The sequence below is a fragment of the Pipistrellus kuhlii genome, unplaced genomic scaffold (assembly GCF_014108245.1).
Source record: "Pipistrellus kuhlii isolate mPipKuh1 unplaced genomic scaffold, mPipKuh1.p scaffold_m20_p_2, whole genome shotgun sequence".
Classification (NCBI taxonomy): domain Eukaryota; kingdom Metazoa; phylum Chordata; class Mammalia; order Chiroptera; family Vespertilionidae; genus Pipistrellus; species Pipistrellus kuhlii.
In genome coordinates this window covers 72,568,729-72,594,002 of record NW_023425515.1, presented here as the reverse complement: position 1 = coordinate 72,594,002, position 25,274 = coordinate 72,568,729, and the positions used below count along the sequence as shown (strand labels likewise).

The 25,274-nt window shown below is 41.1% G+C and overlaps 1 protein-coding gene across 4 annotated transcripts in view; it reads left to right on the top strand.

The window, feature by feature from the left end:
- The window catches only part of IMPG2 (interphotoreceptor matrix proteoglycan 2), a 71,659-nt gene that overhangs the window by 16,511 nt on the left and 29,874 nt on the right, over positions 1-25,274 (top strand). For all 4 annotated transcript variants that reach the window (XM_036445428.2, XM_036445427.2, XM_036445425.2 and 1 more), the window contains 7 exons: positions 1,592-1,641; positions 2,566-2,648; positions 10,150-10,311; positions 14,592-14,650; positions 16,595-16,615; positions 21,990-22,234; positions 24,371-24,456. In XM_036445428.2, the coding sequence (XP_036301321.1) occupies positions 1,592-1,641; positions 2,566-2,648; positions 10,150-10,311; positions 14,592-14,650; positions 16,595-16,615; positions 21,990-22,234; positions 24,371-24,456 (706 nt within the window). The remainder of the gene's footprint in view (positions 1-1,591; positions 1,642-2,565; positions 2,649-10,149; positions 10,312-14,591; positions 14,651-16,594; positions 16,616-21,989; positions 22,235-24,370; positions 24,457-25,274) is intronic.

Here is a 25,274-nt window from a genome sequence, read left to right as displayed (position 1 = left end):
TCACTGGGCTTCCCTTCCTTTCTCTGGCACTGGGTGCACTTTGGCTTTTAGGCTGTTTAGTTCAGGTAGGCCACTAACGTTAAGATGAGGTAAAACCATCTTGGTTGCCCTTCTAGAGACTACTGGCCATGCGAAGGCCATGGGGTAAGGAATGAAGGTGGTAAGAGGGAGGCTTCTGGGATCAAAGGGGCCTGTTTTACATTATGGCTCTTCCCCTGGCCGGCTGTGTCACCTGAGCAAATTCTTAACCACATCCAGCTTTAGTTTCCTCACCTGTATGAGTGGGGATACTAATATCTTCCTCTTAGGATTGTTGCGAGTTCACTAAGATAAACTGTAATACTTAGCACAGAGCCTGACATGTAATGAGGGGTTAGAAATTGAGCTGTAATCATTCTTGCTGTTCTTATTATTGAAAAGGGAACTGGATGCAGTTAGAAATTTAGGCATGGCCTTGGGTTATATTGCATTCTGGGGTGACCCTGGGAAAGTGGCTTTACCCATGTGGGCCTCATTTTTTCATCTTTCACGTGAGGGCTTGTGAACAGTTGTTAGAACCTATCCAGGACTGATTATGTTAATGTCTGTTTCAAATGCATCTGAATCTCATTTTTGTTGTTGTTTTAGCTCTACCTCCTGTAACCCTTTTAAAAAATGTTTTATTGATTTTTAGAGAGAGAAGAAGGAAAAGGGAGAGAGAGAGAAACATCAATGTTAGAGTGAAACATCAATTGGCTGCCTCCTGCATGTCCCCTACTGGAGATTGAGCCCACAACCTGGCAAGTACCCTGACTGGGAATCAAACCTGCAACCTTTCAATACACAGGATGACACCTAACCAACGGAACCACACCAGCCTGTGTGCAAAAAGCCTTTAGCCCCGCCAGTGTCACTCAGTGGTTGAGCGTCAACTCATGAACCAGGAGTACACTGCCCCCGTCCCTGGCCTCTTGCCCCTGCCGGCCTTGCTCCAAAATGGGCCCGTGCCCCTGAGCGGGTGGGGCCAGCTGGCAAACCTCCTGCAGCCCCTCCCCGCAGCCAGCCCACCCCCAGTTGCCCCCCTCAGGGCGGGCTGGCTGAACCCCACCAGTGCATGAAATCATGCAGCAGGCCTCTAGTAGATAATAAATGAACAAAATAATTTCACATAGTGATAAAAACTGAGAAAAAATAAAACGGAGGAGGGATTATATAATAAGTGGGTGAGTACTTTGTATAGCAAGATTCTAATTGAGCAGGAATTGATAAATAGAAAATAAATAAAGACTATTTTTTAAAAACTTGTTATTCAGTGCTTTGATTTGGAATCCTTGTTTGAAAATCTAATGAATTCCTGCCCTGCCCAGTGTGGCTGCCGGTTTGACATCCCTGGGTTGAGGGCTCAGTCCCCCAGTAGGGGCTGGATCCCCACGGGGGCAGTGTGAGGTGTGTGCAGACATGTGCAGGAGGCAGTCAATTGATACTTCTCTCTCTAAAAATCAATAAAAAATTACAGAAAGGAAATCTAGCTAATTCCTTCTTGGGAGAAGAAAGCACCACGTAAGCCCTCACATTTCTATCATTTTATTAACCCCAAACATTTCCCCCCCAGCCCTGAGTTGTCATCTCCAGTTCCTGTTGGCGACACCTCAACATTGGAAGGTATGCCTTTTGCCTTTACTTACTTTTCTTTCAAAATTATTTATGGTTTAACACAACCTTGCAAGCAAACACTTTTCAGCTCACATTTTAAAAAATACTGTGTTTCTCTCTATATATGTGTTGTTCAAGAGCCTCAAGAAAAAGTAATTAAAAAATTTATTTTATGGCATTATGCTGTGGGTACTTAAAAACCTTTAGTTATTGAGTATGGTACAACTCAGAAAACTGCTTAAAACAAACGTGTGACCTAAGGAGTTATTGTAAGGCAAACACTCTGTAACCACTGCTCATGCCAACAGGGAGGACCTTCCGAGGCCCACCATTTGTCATTTGTCTTGTAGGGTTTCCCAGAGTTGGGAGTTTTCTGGCTGCATTCTGCTGTGGACTTTTACATGTTCCTCTGACCTCTCTGTTTCCTGAAAATCGGCAGTTGCTTCCTTTATTAATTCTTTAAAAAAGAATAGACATCTATTCGAGGCTAATTTTCCTTCTCTTTATTGGAAATTTCAAACACACACAAAGATTAGAATAGCACAAGGCCCAGTTTCAACAGTGGTCAAATCATGTCTGGTCTCCCACCTTCACCCACCTCCCCCTGTGGCAGTGCCACTTCCTGCAGTGTCTGTCCCCTTTCCTAGAGGGCTCTTCAAGGACAGGGGCTTCGTCTGGATCCCTAGCATCCTGCACGGAGCCGGACATGTACCAGGTGTTCAGAAAATGCTTGCTGAATGAATGAATCATAATAATCTCTGTTCTGGGAAGAGTCTATGCAAATGTGTCTTAAGGTTAGAATGCACAGAATTTCCAGAGTGAAAAAGTAAATGACTTATGGAAATGGCTTAGTAGTCCATTCCTTATTTCCTGATATGGATTCTGATGTGGCCGGAGACTGGACTCATGCACATGTTTTTCTTTTTCTGTTAGGTGCTGCCATCAGAGTTCCATATCCAGGGGCGACCTCCTCGGCAGGTACCGCAGAGAGCAGCTTGGGGAGACCAGAGGAGAGTGTGAGTGACGCTCTGTTTTATTCAGTTTCTAACACGGAGAACACAGCAGTAGAAATGAAGGAATTGTGAATAATCATTGGAACATTAATATCCCAAACAAAACAGGGGTTAAGTGAGGGGTTATAATGCCATTGTCAGAGTACGCAGGCATACTCTGTGGTTCCCTTGATGGAAATGTTTTGGATTCTAAAACCAGTGCATTAAAAAGATTCCTTGGAGAGTCAAGTACCCTGTTTCCCCGAAAATAAGACAGTGTCTTATATTAATTTTTGCTCCCAAAGATGCGCTGGGTCTTATTTTCAGGGGATGTCTTATTTTCCCATGAAGAAGAATACGGTACACATTTATTGTTAAATGAAAATAAAGGAGATTTATTACCTGTATACGGTACGGTAGTACGGTAGTTGTCAACATAAACCAGACAAACTGTGAATCCTATAGTATCAAGAATTTACTCATTTATTCAATGACAATCATGTCATCATCTTCTGGAACATTATCATAACAATCCAATTCCTGAATTTCCTGGTGAATTTCTTGTGACTCCATTTCTTTCAGAATCAGTGGACCAAATCTCTCATGTTTAGCATAGGGGGGCCTTATTTTTGGGGGGAATGCCTTATATTTCACTCAGAAGGAAACCTGTAAGTAGGTCTTATTTTCGGAGGATGTCTTATTTTCGGGGAAACAAGGTAAAACAGCGTTTGGTGAGAGGGGGCTTCAAATTGTAAATGAGATGACTCGGGTTCTGGGAAGTGTCCTGTGGTAAGCCCATTCACTGTCTCTTGTGGGCTACAGGGCATCATTTACTTTGGGGATTTTTGCCTGTATTCTTCTATCTGTAAATCAACCAGGACTTAGCTTCCTCTTCTTCAGGGAGAAAGTATAGAGACTTCATGTCATTAAAAAATCTAGAAACAGCTGGGACCGGTTTAGCTCAATGGATAGAGCGTTGGCTTGGGGACTGAAAGGACCTGGGTTCGATTCCGGTCAAGGGCATGTACCTTGGTTGCGGGCATATCCCCAGTAGGGGGTGTGCAAGAGGCAACTGATAGATGACTCTCTCTCATCGATGTTTCTAACTCTCTATCTCTCTCCCTTCCTCTCTGTACAAAATCAATAAAATATATTTAAAAAAAAATAAAAAAAAATCTAGAAACAGCCCTGGCTGGTTTGGCTCTGGGGATAGAGTATTAGCCTGTGGACGGAAGGTTCCCAGGTTCGATTCTAGTCAGGGCACATGCCTAGGTTGTGGGCTTGATCCCATTGTGTGGTGTACAGGAGGCAGCTAATCAATGATTCTCTTTCATCATTGATGTTTCTATTTCTCTCTCCATCTCCCTTTCTTTCTGAAATCAATAAAAATATACTTAAAAAAATCTGGGAGCACCATTCTTTTCACATACATAACCTGGACACTACAACATTAAGTTGATTTTTTTTTTTTTTTTTTACCACATTCAGATTCTTTAAAAAGTACACATGTCCAGGAAGGTAGAAATGTTTTATTAGAAATGTTGTTAAATATGTATTTTTAAATTTTGGGATTCATAAATCCTTGATTATGTAATATATAGCAAAGTCTGAATATATCCAGTAGAAAGGCACAGTTTAGTTACCTTGCACTTTCTCTTCCTAAACTTCAACATTTTAACTTATAAAATCAAATAAATCACCCACTCTGCCCCACCAGCCTCCCTGTAATCGAGCAAGGCTGGTAGCAGGTTGGGAGGCCTGAGTTGATGCCCAAATCAGGACTTTTACCTTCGGGACGCACTGTGTTCCAAGCTGATGGTGCTAAACGTATCACCACTTGAGAAATATTTGTGAAAGAATGAGTAAAAAGTGATACTGACATTCTGAACTTGAGTCAGAATAATTATGATTTAGGTTTGGAAAGTTTTATAGAATGAGATAAAATTTACTAGAGTAGAAATGAAGGAGTTAGATATAATCAATTAGAACATTAATATCCCAAATAGAAAGGGTAATTTGAAGCCAATTTATAAAACAAAACACTATAGAAATACCTAACAAGAATTAGTTCAAAATAAAACCCAAGGTACAATTTTGCATTTCAGTTTTTCCTAATATATTTTTTCATCTACCATTTCAGCAATCATATACTTTTTCTATTTTGTTTGTAGTTATACTATAAGTTATAATGTAAATTTATTTTATCAGAATTTAAATCTTTAAAAATCTTTGTCCTTATTCTGAACAATATGGGAAAATTAGAACACTGTACTTCAAATGACCACCCTACTAATTTATATTCTATTTTCAGTATTTTTGTTCTTTTTCCCCCTTTATTTTAATTTCTCTTTTTATGCCTATAAATTAAACTATACTATATTTTATACAGTAAAGTTTGTTTTACATTTGTATACACTGATAACTGATGTTTATCAATTTTTTCTTAAAACTATTTTTTTGCATGTTGCATTTTAGACATCTATTTGAGGCTAATTTTCCTTCTGAAATATATGCTCCTGATATTACTTTAGTGAGAGTCTCTCACTGGTTCAATCTCAATTTTTGATCAACTGAAAATATCTTTATTATTCCCTTATTTTAGAAAAATATTTTAAATCTGTATTAAATTATAGATCGAGGTGTGTTTTTTTTTTTGTCGAAGTTTATTTAACTATTTTCTAATTTTTATTGTTACAACTGGGAACTTAACTGTCAGTTCAGTTGTTATTCTGGTTATTTTGTCTACTTTTTTTTGAAGTTCTTTTATTGTTTTTTCTTTTGCTTATTTCTTTTTCAAGGACATTACATTCACATGGGTCTAAGAAGTACAAATATAAGAGATAATTGGTCACATATTTACCCTGTCATCTTCCCAGTTTCCACGCTACTCTACCCCTTCCCCACACCCTATCAGGCAATTACTTTTGTTATATTCTTTGAATTATTCCAGACTTTACTTTTTAAAATAGTGATTTCAGAGAAGGGAAAAGGAGAGATAGAAAACATCAAAGATGAGAGAAAACCATTGATCTGCTGCCTCCTGCATCCACTGAGATCAAGTCCACAACTTGGGCATGTGCCCTGACCTGAAATCAAACCCTGAATTCCTGGTTCTGAGGTCAATGCTCAGCCACTGAGCCACCAGGCAGGCTCCAGGCTTCTTAGAGGCACATGCAAGCAAACACAACTCCTGTTCTCCCCCAAGAGCTTCTTTAACTGGAGAGCCAGGAAGACAACAGACAGGATTGTTTTAAAAAGCAAAGTATGCGTTATTGGAAGGAACTATATGTAGTTTACGATGCAGTAAACTTAAGTGTAAATATATATCAATGAACTCTAAATAATAAATTTAGCTGCATGGGGGATTCTCTTGTTTCAGGACATTGTGATCCCTTTGAAAGGAGCTCTCTCTTTAAAAGTAGTCCTTGTCTTCTCTCTCTCTCTCTCTCTCTCTCTCTCTCTCTCTCTCTCTCTCTCTCTCTCTCTATATATATATATATATATATATATATATATATATATAGCCAGTAACCATAATAATGGTCATAATGACCATAATGATTGGTCGCTATGACACCCATGTGGCCAGTGAACTGGCCAGTTGGGGTGGGGCTGCCCAGCCAACCTCGCAGCTCCTCCCTGCTGCCAGCTTGCCCCTGATCAGACTTTCCCACCCTGATCAAGAGCTGGCTGCTAGCAGAAACCTGTTTGACTCAGTGGATAGAGCATCGGCCTGCGGACTGAAAGGTCCCAAGTTCAATTCTGGTCAAGGACATGTACCTTGGTTGTGGCCACATCCCCAGTAGGAGGTGTGCAAGAGGCAGCTGATCGATGTTTCTCTCTCATCGATGTTTCTAACTCTCTATCCCTCTTCTTTCCTCTCTGTAAAAAAATCAGTAAATATATTAAAAAAAAAAAAAAAAGAGCTGGCTGCTGTCCAAACACCTCCCCCCCACCCTCCCCGCCAGCCCTGCCTCTATCAGTCTGCCCCAGCACAATAGGCCTACAGCCCCTTCTTCCAGCCAGCCCTCCCCTGATTGCACCCCCCACACCAATAGGGGGTGGGGCCAGCCTACCAACCTCCTGCAGCCCCTCCCCCCACCCAGCCCCACCCACGATTGGCCTCCCCACCCCATCAGGGGCAGGGCCCGCTGGCCAACCACCCATGTCCCTCCCCCAGGCTGTTGGCCCCTGATTGGCACCCTCCCACTCCTTTTGGGGGTGGGCCCAGCTGGCCCACTGCCCACAACCCCTCCGCATGGCTTGCCTCACCCATAATGGGCCCCCCAATTCCAATCGGGGGCAAGGCCCACCGACCAGTCACCTGAGACCCCTTCCCTGAGCTGGCCCAGCCCTGATCAAGCCCTGATTGGGGCGGACCATCAGGCCCACCTCCCGCCATCTCCTTCTCCTGACAGGCCCAGCCCCGATCCATCCCGATTGGGGCAGGGCCAACCGGACCCCACCCGTGCACGAATTTGTGCACTGAGCCTCCAGTGTGTGTGTGTGTTTGTGTGTGTGTGTGTGTGTGTGTGTAATAAAAGTGTAATATTCTAATTAGACTGGACAGCTGAACAACCTTCTGGATGAAGCAGGGGCTTTGAGCCCCTTGCACGAATTTCAAGCATCGGGTCTCTAATATATATATCTACCTTACAGGAGATAACAACTAGAATTTCTCAGAATGTATGATAGTCATAAAGCCTCACAATAATGAAATATAACAAATCCAAAGAAAAATAAATAAACATAAATACACATCTATATCCATTTTTGTAAAACAGCAAAATCCCTACTATTGCATATCCCATATACTATATATATGTAAAATACTATACAGTATTAGGGATCCTTCAGTTTCACAAAAATGGTTATAAAAGAAATTCTCAGCTAGTATCCCTTATGATTAGATATGTCTGACCTCATTTTATTTCTCATGTTTATTTCTCTAAAAATTTTAATTTTTTTATCTTTCTGTTTTGCTTTCAAATATGTCTTTCAGTTCATCAATTCTCCTTCAACTTAGTCTAATTTGTTTCAAACTGTATATAGAGCTTTGAGAATCCTTCCTTTATGTGAGAGTCTTTGGTCTGATTTTGAACATGTACAGACCAGACCTTCCACTTTGTGATGAAAGGTAAAACTACAGCCAAGGCCTCAAAGCATCAGCAGATACACCATGTACACCAACCACACTCAGTCACCTTTCTGGATCCTTCTAACCTTTCTTGACCCACTGGGAATTTCTTTCTTGCAAATGAGCTATGCTTTCAAAACATTAAAAGTGTTTATTCAGCATTTTAGGCATTCTGTAGTAGTAAGGTTACTAAGCATATTTCTTTTATAAAATAATACTGGAAATGGAAGTTTCTGCCCAAATCCAGTGAGGTAAAATTTAACATGGAAAAATGCAAAATCTTGTACAAAGTTCTATTTAAGGCTAAGAGTTTGTGCTGGTGTTACTGTCAGTATGAATCAGCAGTATGATGCAGTTACGGGGGGGAAGAGGGGGAATCACCTAGTAAAAGCTAGTGTGATTTTGGGTTGCATAATACAGATATAGAATCTATCACAGGGGAAGTGGTCATCCTACCATATTGTAGTTGATCGGACCTCACTGGTGTGAGCCACACTCTGAGGAAGACATCACAAGCCTGAGAAGTGTCTGCTGGGAGCAGTCAGAAAGGCATGACGGCTGCCTGCACTTATTTGAAGGGCTCTCTGGTGACCAGTGTTTGTAGGTGTCCCAGGTTACAGAGCTGGGATCAATGATTAACTTACATGGAAATAAATTTGGTTTAACATTGAAAACTTTACAACCAGAAGAGCTTCCTTTGCAAATGCAATGGTCTGCCTTTGAAGATCACGACTCTTTCTCATCAGAGCCATTTAAATTGAATATGAGCAGCCTGTTGTCAGGGATAGTGTAGAGAGAATTCAAGCATCAGAAGGCATGGTGGGATCTTCTAAAGTTTCAAAAGTTGCTGATTACATGACCCATCAGAGGTGAAAATGGCACAGTGATAAAGTCCTTGTGTTCTCTTCCCGACTCTGCCGTTGACTATGAGCCCGCGGGCTAGCTAGCCAATCTTCCATCCCAATACCTGGTTTTCTTGTGTATCAAATGGAGGGACTTGGATTAGATAAGCTCAAGCAGTTATTACCGTATGTTCTAGTAGTGATTTCTGGTTCCCTCATTCCTTCTGCATTTGCTAATTGGAATTCTTAAGAAACTATTGTCATTTCTCTCAGATTTATTTATTAAATCACATTAGCGTGGACTCATGAATCAAAAAAATATTTTTATTTTGGAGATGAAGAGAGAAGGGGAGAGGTAGAAACATCAGTGATGAGAATCATTGATTGGCCACCTCCTGCATGCCCCCCACTGGGGATTGAGCCTGCAATCTGGGCATGTGCCCTTGACCAGAACTGAACCCAGGACCCTTTATTCTGGTGTGTGTGTGTGTGTGTGTGTGTGTGTGTGTGTGTGTATGTGTGTCCAACACTCTATCCACTGAGCCAAACAAGCTAGGGCTAGACTCATTAAAATCCAAATTATCTTATTATTTGGATTATGATTTAGTATTCATTTTGTCATGCTAATTATCTAAGCTTTGGCCATTAGAAAACCTGGATTCTAATGATACATAGTACAGAAAGTTTGGTGATATGGTTTCAGATTCCACATAGCAATTAACATTTAAGAAATTACCACCTCTTCCCTGCTGGTGTGGCTCTGTGGTTGAGTGCCAACCTATGAACCAGGAGGTTACGGTTTGATTCCTGGTAAGGGCACATGGCTGGGTTGCGGGCTCGATCCCCAGAAGGGATGTGCAGGAAGCAGCCAATCAATGATTCTCTCTCATCATTGATGTTTCTATATCTGTCTTTTTCTCTCCCTTCCTCTCTCTGAAAAAGAAAAAAATATATATATATTAAAAAAAAAGAAAAGAAACTGCTACCTCTTGACCTTGGTGTAGTATCTAGAAAGAAATCCACAATTACCTGAAAAGCTGTTAATATATTCCTTCCTTCTGCAATACTTATCTTTATGGCTAGATTTTCTCCACATGCTTAAACTAAAACAAAATATTGGAGCTGATTAGTGCAGAAACAGATTTGAGAATCCAGCTGTCATCATTAAGCCAAACATGAAAGAATTTGTAAAAATATAAACAATGCTGAGAATCAAGCTTCTAAGCTATTTCTAGATGATAATTTTAGCACAGTGAACTCTGTTTTAACTCACAAATGGTCAAATTTGGTGGTTATCTTTGAAATATGTTCCATCTTTCCCTAAACTAATCATTGTGTTCAAAGGAATGTACAGATGCACAGCAACTTTAATATTAACCTATGTCTGAAAGGCCACCCGATTAGTTCCAAAAACAAACACTATATAGAAGAGCATTATTAGAAATTGCCTTTGACACAGTATCTGGCATATAGTAGACAATCAATACATTTTTGTTGATTGAGTGAGTAGACGTTGACATTTATTGTTCTTTTCCTAAAAATTCAGATTAGCAATGAAATTGAGACTGTGACCGAAGAACCCACAAGACCAGCAGCTGAGCAGGTTGCAGAATTCAGTATACACCTCTCTGGGGAGCAGTACAGGGAAGAACTGCGGGATCCCTCTAGCTTCCGCCACCAGAGCCTCGTGGAAGAGTTTATTGCAGAGGTGAGTGATTTTTGTTTGTTTTTATTCATTTAAAAAAAAATAACCAAGACAGTTTTCTGGGGTAAATTTCCCATATTCACAGCAATGCTTAGAGTTAGCTTTTGGATTCAAGCTTTCTGTCTGCTTTGTTCGGGGGTAATGGCTTTAGCAATTTCTTCAGAAACCTCTGTGAAAAGTTCACTGAAAGACAGATGGGTTATTTCATGGAAGCAAAATTTTCACACATTTGCCATCTAACAAATAAATGCTATTTCCAACATTTGCCGCAAAGCCAAGGAAGAATGTGTCCTGTGAAAAATGAGCATCTTTGAGAAACTACATACAATGCATTGTCTTTCTTTGCGAAGCATTATATTTAATTTCTTTAGTTTTCATACTCAGTTCTACTTTTTTTAAATTGAAAAATTTTGAACGGTTCACACTGTTCAAACGTGGCAAGATATGGTGCCGAGTTCAAAGGACAACACGGCACCCAGTGATAAGGACATGTCCCTCCTATCTCTGTTCCTTGGGGACAGGCATTTAAAAAAATATATTTTATTGATTTTTCACAGAGAGGAAGGGAGAGGGATAGAGAGTTAGAAACATCGATGAGAGAGATACATCGACCAGCTGCCTCCTGCACACCCCATATAGGGGATGTGCCCGCAACCAACGTACATGCCCTTGACCGGAATCGAACCTGGGACCTTTCAATCTGCAGACCGATGCTCTATCCACTGAGCCAAACTGGTTTCGGCGGGGGCAGGCATTTTTAATAAAGGGTTTCTTTAAAAACCTAGGCAGTAGTTCATCTCACAATTCTCCTTTCTGGAAGAATTCTATATAGAACTTGAACTCAAGATTCTCACAGTCAAAAAAGGACCCAACCTGTCCCCTGCATGCCTTTGCTCTCGTGTAGGCAGGCACCGAGTGCCCATCCTCCCTCTCTCCCCAGTAACCGGGCACACCATTCCTTCCTGTTTATTTCTTTTCCATTCCTTCTCGATGGGGTTCTTCTTGGCCACGGTTTCCAATTCCATTACCTCGGACTAATTTCCTTCTCTAGACATAGTGTCTAGATGAGAAATAAAAATATGCACCTCTCAGCCAAACAGCATCATTGCAGCCATCAGACGTGGGGAGTGCAGGCCAGACAGCTCATTTTCCTGGCCGTGCGGCCAAGTTGGGAGGCTGGACGGTATGTGGAAGAAATGTCAGCCAGGCCAGTGGCCACCTCATGTCAGATTGTGTCTTGGATCAACCGTCTAGTTCTCTCTGCCCTTGGGTCAAAGAGCCTTGAATAAGCCTCAGTGTTTGGGTAAACAAATATTCTGAATGGCTGCGCATTTGGGACAGTCTAATAAACACTCTGAAAACCATCTCCCGCAGGGACTTGACGAGGCAGGGAGCTGTTGGCTTGAGGTGGTTGGAAGGTAATGAAGGGCCGTGAAGCAGTTTCTTCTCTGGCCTGTCTCTGCATTCCTGTCCCTTCACTTGGAACAAAACACCTACCGACAGGCCATCTGAGTGTGGGGTGGTGGGGTCTGGGGCGAGGCTCTGAAAGGTCTTGTCACCATGTTTACTACAAGCTGAAGGGGGCCCTCATCGCTCTCCTGCAGGCACAGCCACACGATTGCTCCTTCCCTATGATTGCTTGGGCAGTATGGGAAGACACACGGGAAAAACAAAGCCTGCTTGGGGGATTGAGGAAAAAAGTATATTATTTTTTTCATGAGAAGAGTAAGATAAGCTTGGGACCATGCCAAATGTGACATTGGCGGGAAGGTCAGGCGTGAAGACAGATACAGTATCAACCTGGGGTCCGTGCACACCGCTCTGAGTCCTGTAAGCTGCAGGATGTCTGGTTGCTCACAGAAGCCATGTGGGTAACAGCATCCAGCTCTAGATGAGGCCCAGGAGGACTAGTATCTGGTTCCTGGTCATTTCAGCCCCTGGAGTAGAAGGGGAAATCAGGTCTCCTTCCTTTCAAAGTGCTCCTCCCTTTGTGGCACACAGAGTCCCCTCATTTTAATTCAGGTAAGACCTTGAGGGGAGCTGCCCAGTTTCCCAAGTCCCGGTCCTGGCTCTAAACCATATTTATTCTGAGTCAGGGGAAAGAGGAAGAGGCATGCAATTCAACGGGAAGAATATGGGATTTGGTGTTGGAGAGATGTGGGGCTGAATACGTTCTGACTCAGTCACTCACCAAATGCATGACCCCCGGTGAGTTAGTTGACATCTCCGCGTCTCAGTGTCCTCATCTATACAACTGGGAAAATATGTATCTCTTGGGATGGTTGCAAGAATTAGAAGTAATATTGCAAAATCAGGCATATCGCAGTCACTCAATACATTGTACCTATTATTAATCTGATGTTAGTCAAGTAAAATGACTTCTTACCCCTGAACACCTGTACACTGACTAACTGGATATGATGAATTAAAATATCTGTATGTGTTTATACTCAAGAGATGGCAAAGCCCCCCAAAGGTGGGTTTAGTAATCATAAAAATATGCAATTAAATAGCATTTTGAAGTTAATAGAGTACTTTCAGCTACATTTCTTTTAATCTTACAGAAACCGATGTGGTTGGTGAGCAGGGCAGTGTTAATTCTATAAAATAGACACGCATGGCCACTTTGCCAGCTAGAGCAGCTGAGACTTACCCCCCAGTCTAAGGTTCCCCATTCACACCCCATCCTCTAAGAATTATAGCACTTCTCTTTCTTCTCAGAGAATAAAACAAGACAAATTATTATTATCATGTATTTGGATTCTGTATTCTTAAGGCATGAGCATCTTCAGTGAACCAAGATTTGTTTGTTTGTTTGTTCGTTTCTTTCAACTACAGTTGGCATTCAATGTTATATTAATTTCAGCTGTGCAGCATAATGGTTAGACATTTATATAACTTACAAAGTGATTACTTGATGAGTCTAGTAACCATATATAGTTATTGCAGTATTATTGACTATATTCCCTATACTGTCTGCCCTGTGATTATTCTGTAACTACCAAGCTGAACTTGAACTCAGGTTCTAAATCCCTTCACCTTTTTCACCTAGCCACCCAACCCCTCTCTCATCTGGCAACCATCTGTTTGTTCTCCGTACCTATGAGTTTGTATGTTTTGTTTTGAACCAAAACTTTAAAAAAATTTTCACTCTCCTGATTATACAAAGACTTGGTTTTAAATTCAGAAGCCTAAAGATCCACTAACAGTTCCCAAGTTCACTGACAACTTCCTTCTCTTCCTCTGGTGTGAGCCCCACAGTGACTTGCCTGGTCAGATTTCATCTTCTGAAATGGGGTGGGTTCAATGTTAAATTTTGTTGAATAGTTGGTATTTGTGTATAACTTGATTATTTTTAGCTATTTAGTCCAGTCTAGAATTCTTTTTCCTGCTCCAGTCACTAAGCAGGTATTACATGATGGAATACTACAGATGTGGTAATAAAACTGGTTCCCACAAATGTGATGCTCATAAATTGATCTTCGGTCCAGTTAACTTACTGGTCACTGCGGCAACCATGAACAAGGCCTCCCTTCTGGAGGGTCAGCCCAGACCTACAGATTTCTTCCTAATGTTGACTGTGTCTACAGTTCCCTTGGGTTGTAGGAACAAGAAGCAGACACCACCAAGCACTCTTGGAAACCAACGCCTGACTGTCACTCTGTGCTGTAGCCAGACTCCCAATCCAAACGCGACATTTAGAAATGCTGTTACAGCTTCTTGGGCAACTAATGTTCTTTTTCACGTTTCATCACATAGGCCCGTGGTTGGCAAACTGTGGCTCGTGAGCCACATGTGGCTCTTTGGCCCCTTGGGTGTGGCTTTTCTGCAAAATACCAGGGCCTGGGCGAGTCTATGTTGAAGAAGTGGCATTAGAAGAAGTTTAAGTTTAAAAAATTTGGCTCTCAAAAGAAATTTCAATCATTGTACTATTGATATTTGGCTCTGTTGACTAATGAGTTTGCCAACCACTGACATAGGGGAAAGAACAATGCTTGCCAATAAGAAGTAAGCTCTTTAAAATTTGAACAAAAATTAATATTAAAGCACGTTAGAACCTTAAAACACAAAATGAAAAAAAAACCCATCTATCAGTGTTGTGGTAAATCCCACTTTCTAACATTGTAACTATTATTTTCTTAGTAACTTTCTTGTCCATGTGTATCTGTGTATGCTTCAAGCTTCTAATAGTAGAAGGTGCACATTACATTCTACTCCTAAAAGCATTATTTTCTGCATCCTTTTTCACATTTCTACCTATTTATACATTTTATTTTTAACAGATTGAAAATGCATTTACTGGGTTACCTGGCTATAAGGACATCCGTGTACTTGGCTTCAGGTAAATAGACTTACTCTAAAAACGCACTCTCTATTTTAAGTGGAATATCCTTTTGTGTATGTTATTTACACAACAATAACTTAAAATTATTCAAATGCTGTAATTCAGTGATATTTCTAGCAAATTTATATTTCTATTGTTAGCATTTCAGGTGAGGAAACTGAGTTACAAAAAGGCAAATTCATGTACTCAAGGGACATACTACTAGATTGGTAGCGGGGCCAGGGTAAGCCATGTCCCTGCTTGCTGCTGACACGTTGCTCTGCTTTTATTTGGCACCGAGGGGAGGCTGAAGTCAGGCTAGATGTGACCCCCAGGTCCGACGAAAGCTTGTCCATGTTTCAGTGAGGTGAGTGGTGTCCTGGTCGGAGGCCACTCTGCACTCACCTGCTTTTCACACAGAGCAGCTGTGAGCACGTAAGACACCTCTTCCCTGATGCCTGTGACGTTTACTGAGTGAGTACTTAGTATTAGGCACTTCATCTCCTGAGCCCACTTAACCTCCACCCCCCTCAGAATTAATATTATTACAGATACTCATTTCACAGAGCAGCAAACAGGCTTAATGGGAGGAAGTCTCAGCCCAGAGTCAGAGGACCTGTGAATGAACTTGTAAACCTGAAGCAAAGCGTTTGTCGAACCTCCATTCCAGATCCAGCCCTTGGGAGGTCGGAGCGCCTGGGAGACTGCTGTGCCCCTCAGTGGGTGCTGTGGGCTCCGAGCAGGGGCACCGAGTCAGCTCACGGCATCATTAATGACATCATCATCTTCACTGTGGCATACTCTTGTCATAGCTTCTGGGTTTACCAGAAATTACAGCAATCGTAACATTTACAGTGTAGCAGGCACTGTATCTATTGTATATTAATCCATTTAATCCCAACAGCCATGCTGTGAGATAGTTATTATCCCCCTTGTTTCTGCTATGTAACACAGAGCCCAGGGAATTGAAATGGTTTACCTTAGGACACTCAGCTAGTTATTGGTGCAGAGCAGAGAGCAAGCATGATAAATGGACCCTCCACCTACCCTCACACCACAGCCAGTGTCTGCACTTCCACCTTGGCGCTTGGTCACAGAATACCACCTCCAGCGGTGACTAAAGCTCCCCTGAGGACCCTTCTTCACTTGGCAGCACAGGGAAGGCAAACGTAGCCTTGGAAGTCAACTCTCCTGGGTTCCAGCCCTTTCTCTGGCACTTCTGGCGGATGGTTTTGGTAAATTACCAAGGCTTAACTTCTTATTTATATAAAAAAAGACAATGTACGTATTAATCCTGCTTTATTAAAGAACACTTTTGAAATATTTTAAATGATTTAGCATTTTTGTCCTTCGGCTTCTTGACCTGTAAAATGGGGATACTGATGATTCTTAATAAATCTTAATGAAGATTAATTGATTAACCTTTGCAAAATGCCTAGCATAGTTCCTGGCACATGGGAAATTCTTAATAGAACTTAATACTGTCTGTTATATAAAAATCAATAGATATGAAAGGCAATATCCTATAAGTCAGTCAGTCCTGACCTTCCCTAACCTCTTAGCACCTTACTGTATATTGCCTGATTTGGTTTTCATTGATTTCAATACTACATAGCACATTGCATCTCCCCAAAAGTGTTCCTCGTTTTGTTAATGCCAACTACTGGAGTCCCCTGCTGATCTACTGAAAAAGTTTATTTATAAAGAGATAACCTTACATGAGTTCTTTTAAAAGTTTTTAAATAAAGTTTCAAGATAGTAAAGAGTTTTAAAAGAGAACACTTCCTCCACCTTTGCTCACTTCCTTCAGTCCACAGGAATTTGTCAGCTTCTGATACTATGCAAGCATTTTCATTTAAAGAAACATTTCAGAGGAAATATATTAAGAAGTTGTACTTTGATGAATGATATGATAGATATAATTTCAAAATTCTGCTTAACACTTTTTTTTTTCTCTTCCAGGCCCCCCAATGAAAATGGCAGGTAGGGTACTTTTTAGTACTTTTGTACTTTCAAATGAATGAGGAGTTAGTTTATAAAATGTAGTAGACCTAGGTTTAAGGGAACATAGCTCAATTCTTTTATGACTTCCAATATCAGTGTCCATCTCTGAACAGATCAGGGGTTGACAAAATGTTCTGTGAAGGCTTAGATAGTAAATATTGGGTCGGCAACTACGTAATTGCGGATTTTTTAAAGAAAATCAAAGACAATTTTTTCATGGAACTAAATAACTTTATTCTGTAATGTATTGCCCATTTTGATCAATGACCTTTTGCCATCTTTCAGGCAGCATCATAATCCCACGTTCAAAAAACTTCTGGTTTTTATTAGCAAAAAACTGAATCAGGTACGATTTGACATCATCATCATTATTGAAATTTTTACCATTCAAGGAGTTTTGTAAAGATCGAAACAAAAAGTAATCAGATGGTGCAAGGTCAGGACTATATGGTGGATGTGGCAAAACATCCCAACCAAGCTCCATTAATTTTTGCCGAGTGACCAAAGATGTGTGTGGCCTTGCATTGTCATGATGGAATACAACACCTTTTCGATTTGTCAATTCGGGCCGCTTTTCTTCAACTGCATTGTTTAATTTCGTTAGTTGTTCAATGTAGACATCAGAATTGATCGTTCGGTTGGGTGGTAAGAGTTCAAAGTAGACAATTCCTTTGTAATCCCACCAAACTGATAACAAAACCTTCTTTTGATGAATATCAGCTTTTGATGTTGTTTGAGTTGGTTCACCTGGCCTGCTCCACGATCTTTTCTGCTTGATATTGTTGTAAACAACCCATTTTTCATCGCCAGTTATCAGTCGTTTTAAAAATGGATCATTTTCATTACGTTTCTTTAGCAAATCGCAGCTGCTAATGCGTTGCGTTAACTGTGATTCTTTCAGTTCGTGAGGAACCCATGTATCGAGTTTTTGAACATAGCCAAGTTGTTTTAAGTGATTTTCAATGCATGTATGTGATACATGAAGCTTCTCTGCAATCTCACGTGTTGTACTGTGACAGTCCGAATTGATTATTGCTTTGATTAGGGCGTCATCAACTTGAACTGGACGACCAGAGCGTTTTTCATCTTTGAGTGAAAAATCACCAGAACGAAATTTGGCAAACCAATTTTGACACTGCCGTTCTTTTAAGGCTTCGTCACCATAAACAGCACATAACTTTTTATGAGCTTGCGATGCGTTTTTCCCTTTGCGGAAATAAAAAAGCAAAATATGACGAAAATGTTCCTTTTGATTTTCCATTTTTCAACGAACGCCAAACGAAAACTACAAAACAGATCAAAAAACTTTTTTTTTTTACTGATTAACAGCTGAATAGCCAACTATCAAATAACAAAATGTGTTTTACATTTGTACTACGTCTGCAAACCTAAAAATTCAACTGAAGCCATATATGTGTGAAATCCGCAATTACTTAGTTGCCGACCCAATATTTTAAACTTTTTTAAGGCCATATGGTCTCCATTGGCAGCTACTCATCTCTGATACTATCAGATGAACGTAGATATAGGTGATAAGTTGAAAACAAATAAGTGTGGCTTTGTTTTAATATATCCTAATTTATGGACACTGAAATATAAATTCCATATAATTTTCACGTGTCACAAAACATTGGTCTTCTGATTTTCTTCAACCATTAAAAAACATAAAATCCGTTAATTCAGTGACAGTAAGCTGAATTCAGCTTGCAGGCAGTAGTTTACGGACCTCTGTTTTAGACTGAATACTGACAAGTACTTTTAAATAGAGGGAAGCACTAGCTGGGTTGCTCAGTGGTTAGAGTGTTGGCCTCAAACTGAAGGGTCTTGGGTTTGATTCCTGGTTGCAGGTTCCCCTGCCCCAGGAAGGGTGCAAATGGGAGGCAACCAAGTGATGTCTCAGGGAGACAAATTGATTTGCCATGTGTTACGTGCCTGTATGTCTGATATTTTGACTAAGGTAATCAGAATGTGGGTTTCTGTACTGAGTACCTAGTATGTGTAAACTGCTCTTGTTATAGGCACATTTGTTGATAGTCTATACTCAACCAAAATGTTTGTTTGTGGGTGATTAGGATGTAAAACAACCCAAGCTTAGATGTTACCCAGTGATCAAAAGAATGGTTGCTGAGTGCTAAGTTCTCTAGGAATACAGACAACAATTCAATATGAAGCCATTAGATTTTGTGACAAAATTGTTAACTTAAGTGCAGCTCCCAAAATTGTTAAGTGTTAGGTAAGTAATGACATTTATTCGTAACTGTTCAGTATACTTTTATTCTGAGCGGCACATGAGTAAAAGTGTGGTGCAGAAGAAGTCTATTTATATGATATATAATCTCTCTTTATAAACATGTATAAATGTTACATGTTATAAATATAACATAACAAAATATAAACATAAACATTTATATACAAATGAACTTTCTATTTGCTTTGTACCCCTTTCAAGATGCACACATTATTTTAAGTTTGTAGGAATCATTTGAAGTGAATCAACACCATATTTGCCTGGTGTACACATTTTAAACATTCAGCTCCAGACTTCGTAAGGGTGCGTCTTCTTCCTAATAGAAGTTTTATAAAAGAAAGGATATCTGAGGTTCTCTGAAAAATCTTTATTTTGGTCACCTTAATGAGATGTGATTGCATTATTTTTTTCTATTTAAAATCTGCACATGGCTAAGAGCCAACAAGGGCATTTGAGGTGAGAGAATGAGAAAGGGAAAATTTCACCTCCATATGATTCAAATCTCTAGAAATAGCTGTCAGACAGAGAAACGTTCTCTTGGAAGCAGCTGCTTCCGCTAGTTTGGAAGATGAAGGATGATGGTGGTTGGTTCCTTGGAGCTGTTAGCGCAGAGAGCCAGCGGAGCTTTCTCCGTCAGATCCTGTCCTGGGCTCCCTTTCTTTCCTCCCCTCATCATGGGAAAGAGCTGTGCTCCCTTTGCTGGGCCGGGTCATAGGAAAGTTCTCGGCTCTGAGAATAGATGGTTTCCTGATAGCTCAAGGCTCTCTTTGAGTTCTCTTTCCAGGATAAGAACATGCAAATAAATGGTAGCATCTCTCTGAGGATTTTATCTTCTTTAATGAATTTATCCTCACATGGTAGATTATAATAGAAATGTTCTCTTTAGATGTTCAAAGGAAACATTGGGGAAACAAGTTTTATTTTGCCAATACACAGTTAGGCTAGTAATGTAACCCAGACTGCCTGATTTGCGTAGATTTCCAATATGATATTTATAAGTCATGCAAGGCACATCGTAGGCTCCTAGTAAAGGCTTGCCTCTCCTTCTCCAATTTTCTTATAGCCCAGAAACCAACTCCAGTGCTAACTGGTTCAGCCTTTTCTATCTTCTCCAATTCCCCTCATCACTGTTTCCTGTCTTAGAGCCATGTTAACATGTTAATGTGTGTGCAAAGACCCCAAAGAGAAGCTCACCTTTCTGGAGATATGGGCGTGGTCCATTCCACCGAGCTGGGCAGAGCGTGCACATTCTCACAGTGCTGTGCTCTGGCTGTGAGCAGTGCCCCCAGGTGATTACTTACAAGACTCACTTGTATGAAGATAATACATATGTTCTTTAGGGTAAACAATTAATCCTATATAGAGACAAAAATCCTTTGGATTAACTCAGGAGTGCCACATACTGTCACTTATTTGCTTGCTAGTATATTAGTGAATACAACTGACCATTTGTTTTTTCATTACTTTCAAATATATCTATTGAACTATTATACTATGAGCCAGGCATTGTGCTAGACGCTTGGGACATATATGTATGGTGTAGTGAGTTCTGACCAGTAGGTGTCCCTCTTACTGTTTTATTCCACCCTGGAGCCATCCTTTGGTTATTTTAATATATTTTACTGAATTTATTTCTTCACAGAAAAGGTCAGGAATTACCCTTGAATCAACATATTCTGACATGGGGAGAATTAAGTGGTTTAGGGACGCTGATGACAGACAGATGTCTCACCACTTGGAGCATCAGGTTACCATGTTAAAGTGCCCAACCCACCTCATTGGAAGTGGCAGCTTATTGGGAGGAAGCCTCACTGAAGTTACTCTGAGGGAGACAGGAAGTTCAAAGAGGCCTGGCTGCTTGAATGGCAGGGAAGGATGTCACCGTCATGGCGTCCCCTCAGACCCAGGATGTGATCTGCAGTAAGCGGGCCCAAGACAGGTCCTGCACTGCCTGGGCTCCAAAGGAGAGGTCCCTTAAGACCAATTCATGCTTCCCTAACCACAAAACACACTGTGTTCTCTAGGATGCCAGCGGATGTATTGAAAGTGAGAAACATATCTGCCAGTTGACCAATTATTGCATTGGCTGGCTCATGCATTCTTTTCCTAAAGGAACATATGCAGGCAGTTATAATCAAAAGTTTCCCTTGCAAACTTATAATCAGAAAGAGGAAGTTGGTGATTTTAGTGGCCAGTATCATCAAGCCATGCCAGCCTCGTGTAGCTGTCTGTAGCTGAGGGATCTGCTGAGGAAGACACAATACACTGGTGAGAAGAATTCCACTCAATAGTAACACAAGTTAATTGACTAATTCCCTTTTTCCTAGACTTCATGAGATCATTGTCATTATGTTGATACTTTTTCTTTAGATATGTGAATACCTCGATTAGGACACAGTTCTCTTTTTATATTCAGACTGGAGGCCCATTGCACGAGATTTCGGCACGGGGGGGGGGGTGGGGTGCCGAGGGGTGTCCCTCAGCCTGGCCTGTGCCCTCCCACAGTCCAGGGGTCTTGCAGTTTGGGACCCCTTGCTCCTTACTGCCTGTCTGTAGTGGAGGCGGGAGAGGCTCCCACTACTGCCACCACCACTGTTCTCGCCAGCTGTGAGCCCAGCTTCTAGTGACCACTAGGGGGAAGCTCATGTGTTGAGCATCTGTCCCCTGATGGTCAGTGTGCATCATAGGGATTGGTCGTTCCGCCGTTCGGTCTATTTGCATATTAGCCTTTTATTATATAGGTTGAGTATAGATTTCTGCTCATTTAGTAGGCCCTGGGTATCCCTCTTTCCCAGGCACCAACCTGAACATTGGGGATAGAAATTCAAGAAGAGACTGAAAGGCAGTCACTATAAACAAAATCTTTATACAGAACAACAAAGGCTATAATCAAGGAACATATAAGGATATATAAGTAAGTTAAGAGGAAAGACTTAATTTATTTTTGTGCCTTGATTTGGGAGTCATTTTGCTTCTACAGAATGGGGATGGAAACCATGCTTCTTGAGACTCTCCCTCTAGCCTAATGCTTGTTCTCCCGGGTTTATTGTCTTTCCTGTGTGCTTCCTTAGCAGGGCCTCATCTGTTCTCTCTTTTCATTCATAGTGGCACAGTTGTCCACTATGCAGTTACTTTCAATGGAGAGGCCATCAGCAATACCACCTGGGACCTAATCAGCCTTCACTCCAACAAGGTGGAAAACCATGGTCTTGTGGAATTGGATGATAAGCCCACTGCTGTTTATACAATCAGTAACTTCAGAGATTATATTGCTGAGACACTGCATCACAATTTTTTGCTGGGCAACTCCTCTTTGAATCCAGATCCTGGCTCCCTGCAGCTCATCAATGGTGAGTTTGCTATCAATCATGAAGTCCTCTATAGTTTCAGTTCCTTTTCTAGTATGCTCTGGTGAAATGAATTTCCCTAAGTATACATGGTTCTGAGCATTCTCTAGACTGAATGAGACAGAAGCCATCCTGGGCTGATTGGAATGTTAGCCATGCACTACTTGGGATAGATTAATCAAGGGTTCTCTGGAATATTTGCAGATGGGAAAGCCACTCTTTGTGGAGAACAGCATGATTTTTAGAAATAGTTTAGAGATATGGAAGAAACTATAAGAAAAAGTTAAGAAGTACCTGGATGTGTGAATTGAAATAGGCTGTAGTGCTTCTCTGGCAACCCAAGACATCAACTTTCCAGAGGCAGATCAGCTGGAAAGGCTTAAAAGCCAGAGAGCAGAATAGAAGAAGCAGATCAGGGAAGCTGCTGGAAGACCTTGGGAAAGAAGAACCGAGACTGGGTGCTGGGCAGGATCCCAGAGAATCCAACACTAAGTTTGGGTTCAGGCGGCTGTATAGCTCCAGTTATGACCCCAAATTAACAGGTGGATCTGAGGTCAGCCAGAAGGGCCTGACTACTGTGAGTTTGTTTGTTTATTTATTTACTAGAGGCCTGATGCACGAAGATTCTTGCAAGAATGGGCCTTCCTTCCCTGGCTGCTGGCACCACTTTCACTCTGGCCAGAGTCACCTTTCCACCTTCCCATGCTGCCTCAAGTGGCTGGGGTGGTGTGAAATACCTGCATATAAAATTAACCCTCCAGCTTTGTTGGGTTAATTTGCATACTCACTTCTGATTGGCTGGTGGGCATCATGAAGTTACAGTCAATTAGCACATTACTATTTTATTAGTGTAGATTTAATCCTCCCTAGAGGATATTTTCCCCCCCACTGATTTTTAGAGAGAGTGGAAGGAAGGGGGAGAGACACAGAGAGAAACATCTATGTGAGAGAGACATCAATTGGTTGCCTCCTGTATATGCCCTGCTTGAGCAAGGGATCAAGTCTGCAGCCCTGGTATGACTGGAATTGAACCTGTCACCCTTCAGTCTGTGGGATGGTGCTCTGACCTCTGAAAAACTGGCTAGGGTGGACTATTATACTCTGAGTTTGGGTGACCTAGTCAGGGGTGCCTAGTCAACCCGGGACTAGAGCTTGCTGAGTTCAGAGTTTAACTCATCAGGGACGTGGTGCCCTGTTAACTTACTTGCTACTTCATTTTACTTCTCCACAGTTTCTTCACTTGGTTGTTGAACTTTTAAAATGTCCAGAGTATATTTTACTGAGGCGACCTCATAGGAGAAGTACCCGCTGCTAAGGAGGAAAATCCACAAGTGAGAGGCCATACTAATGATGATGCATGCTTATAGCCTCTCCAACTGCTACATAACCTGAGGGGAAAAGAAGCCCCTATATTTTTAGGCAGCTACCACCTAGGCCTCGTGTGTGTGTGTGTGTGTGTGTGTGTGTGTGTGTGTATGTGTGTCCCTCATGTACTTATCCCTGACATATCAAATACTTCCACAGGAGAAACTTAGCCTTATTAATATTTATAGCCTTCACTTCATCAAAGTCTGTAATAACTAGTAAGGATTCAGAAAATTTTTGTTGAATTAAATTATTCAATCTACTCTCTTTAATATTGGTATAGTGATAAACTCTCTGGTGTCCTAGTCCATTTTTCAAAGGTACTTTCTGCCAGAAAGGAAATGTTTTGCATAATTTTCTTCTTTGCTAGCATCAATCAAATGAGTTGGAGCTTCAGTTCAACTTTCTTATTAAAATGGGGGAAAAAATCAATTTTAAAAACAACTGCTACATAGGAATTTTGAAAAGAGTAAAAAATGCTTCAAAAAGAAAAGGAAATAATAAAAGAGTGTCCTAAATGTAATAATGGGAAGAACATTTATTTTATGCTGGAGTCTCATAATTCAGACAGATGATGCTAATGTAAGTAAAATATCTAAATAAAGAAGCAAGCATTTTCTAAGAAAGTCTCCCTTATCTGTTCTGCCCAAATCTAAATTGTAGAAAGTAAGAACTTGGTATTCAGTTGTCCCTAAACCTCGAGTATATTAGTGTCTCTAAAATTTTTGTCCCTAAAATAAATTAAAAATGTTCTTGACTATTGCTTTTCTCTAGTGAGAGGAGTCTTTCTACCCCCCACCGAAGACCTGGTGTGGAACCCCCAAAGTGCAAGTCTCCCGGCAACCCCACCGTCCATCCTTGTAAGTGTATTCCTGCATTGTAGGCCTAGAACCAGGCCCTCAAGCTTCTTCTCTCCTTTGCACACTCTCCTGCTTGCTTTGGCATCACAGATTTCCCAAGTATTCTCTTACATCATCCCTGGGACATTATTCTTAGTTGTCAGCTCCTGAGTCCCAAGTATTGGGTTAGAGAATGTAGACTTTCTGTAGCGCTTAAGGAAAACCCACACTTTTGGCATTGGGAAGAAAACTTATTTATGGTTCATATTGTTTGACTATAATTAAGCTCTAATGCCCACTGAGTTGCTCTCTAAAAGTTACACAGAAATAATTTTTATAGTCAAGACTATAAAGTGATGTACGTGGGTATAGAGTACCGATATTTTGTTCCAAGGGTTGGATTGAAGAAATAGTTTAGACTCCACAACGTATAGAGCAATATGTGCATGGAAAGGAGAGAAGGAAGAGTAAAAATATTGGCCAGCTGACAAGTGACAGGGACTCTCAATCAGGCATCCTTTTAATGTGGGCTAACAGCAGCAGGATTTGTACAGAAATAGCACCTAATGAACGTGCCTTTTTGTTCTTACCACTCAATGCCCCTGGGCATGCCTCTACCCTCTCTAAGCCTCCCCTTACCACTTACAGGGTGGCATCCAGGATAAAAGCAATGGCTTCCTCAGATGCAATGGAAACAACCATGACAACAGTCCAATCACAACAGCACTAGGGACTCACCTGTCTAGAATGAACACAGGGTCTTTTCTTTTTTGGTTAATCCTCATCCACAGATATTTTTTTCACGGATTTGTAGAGTGGAAGGGAGGGAAGGAAGAGGA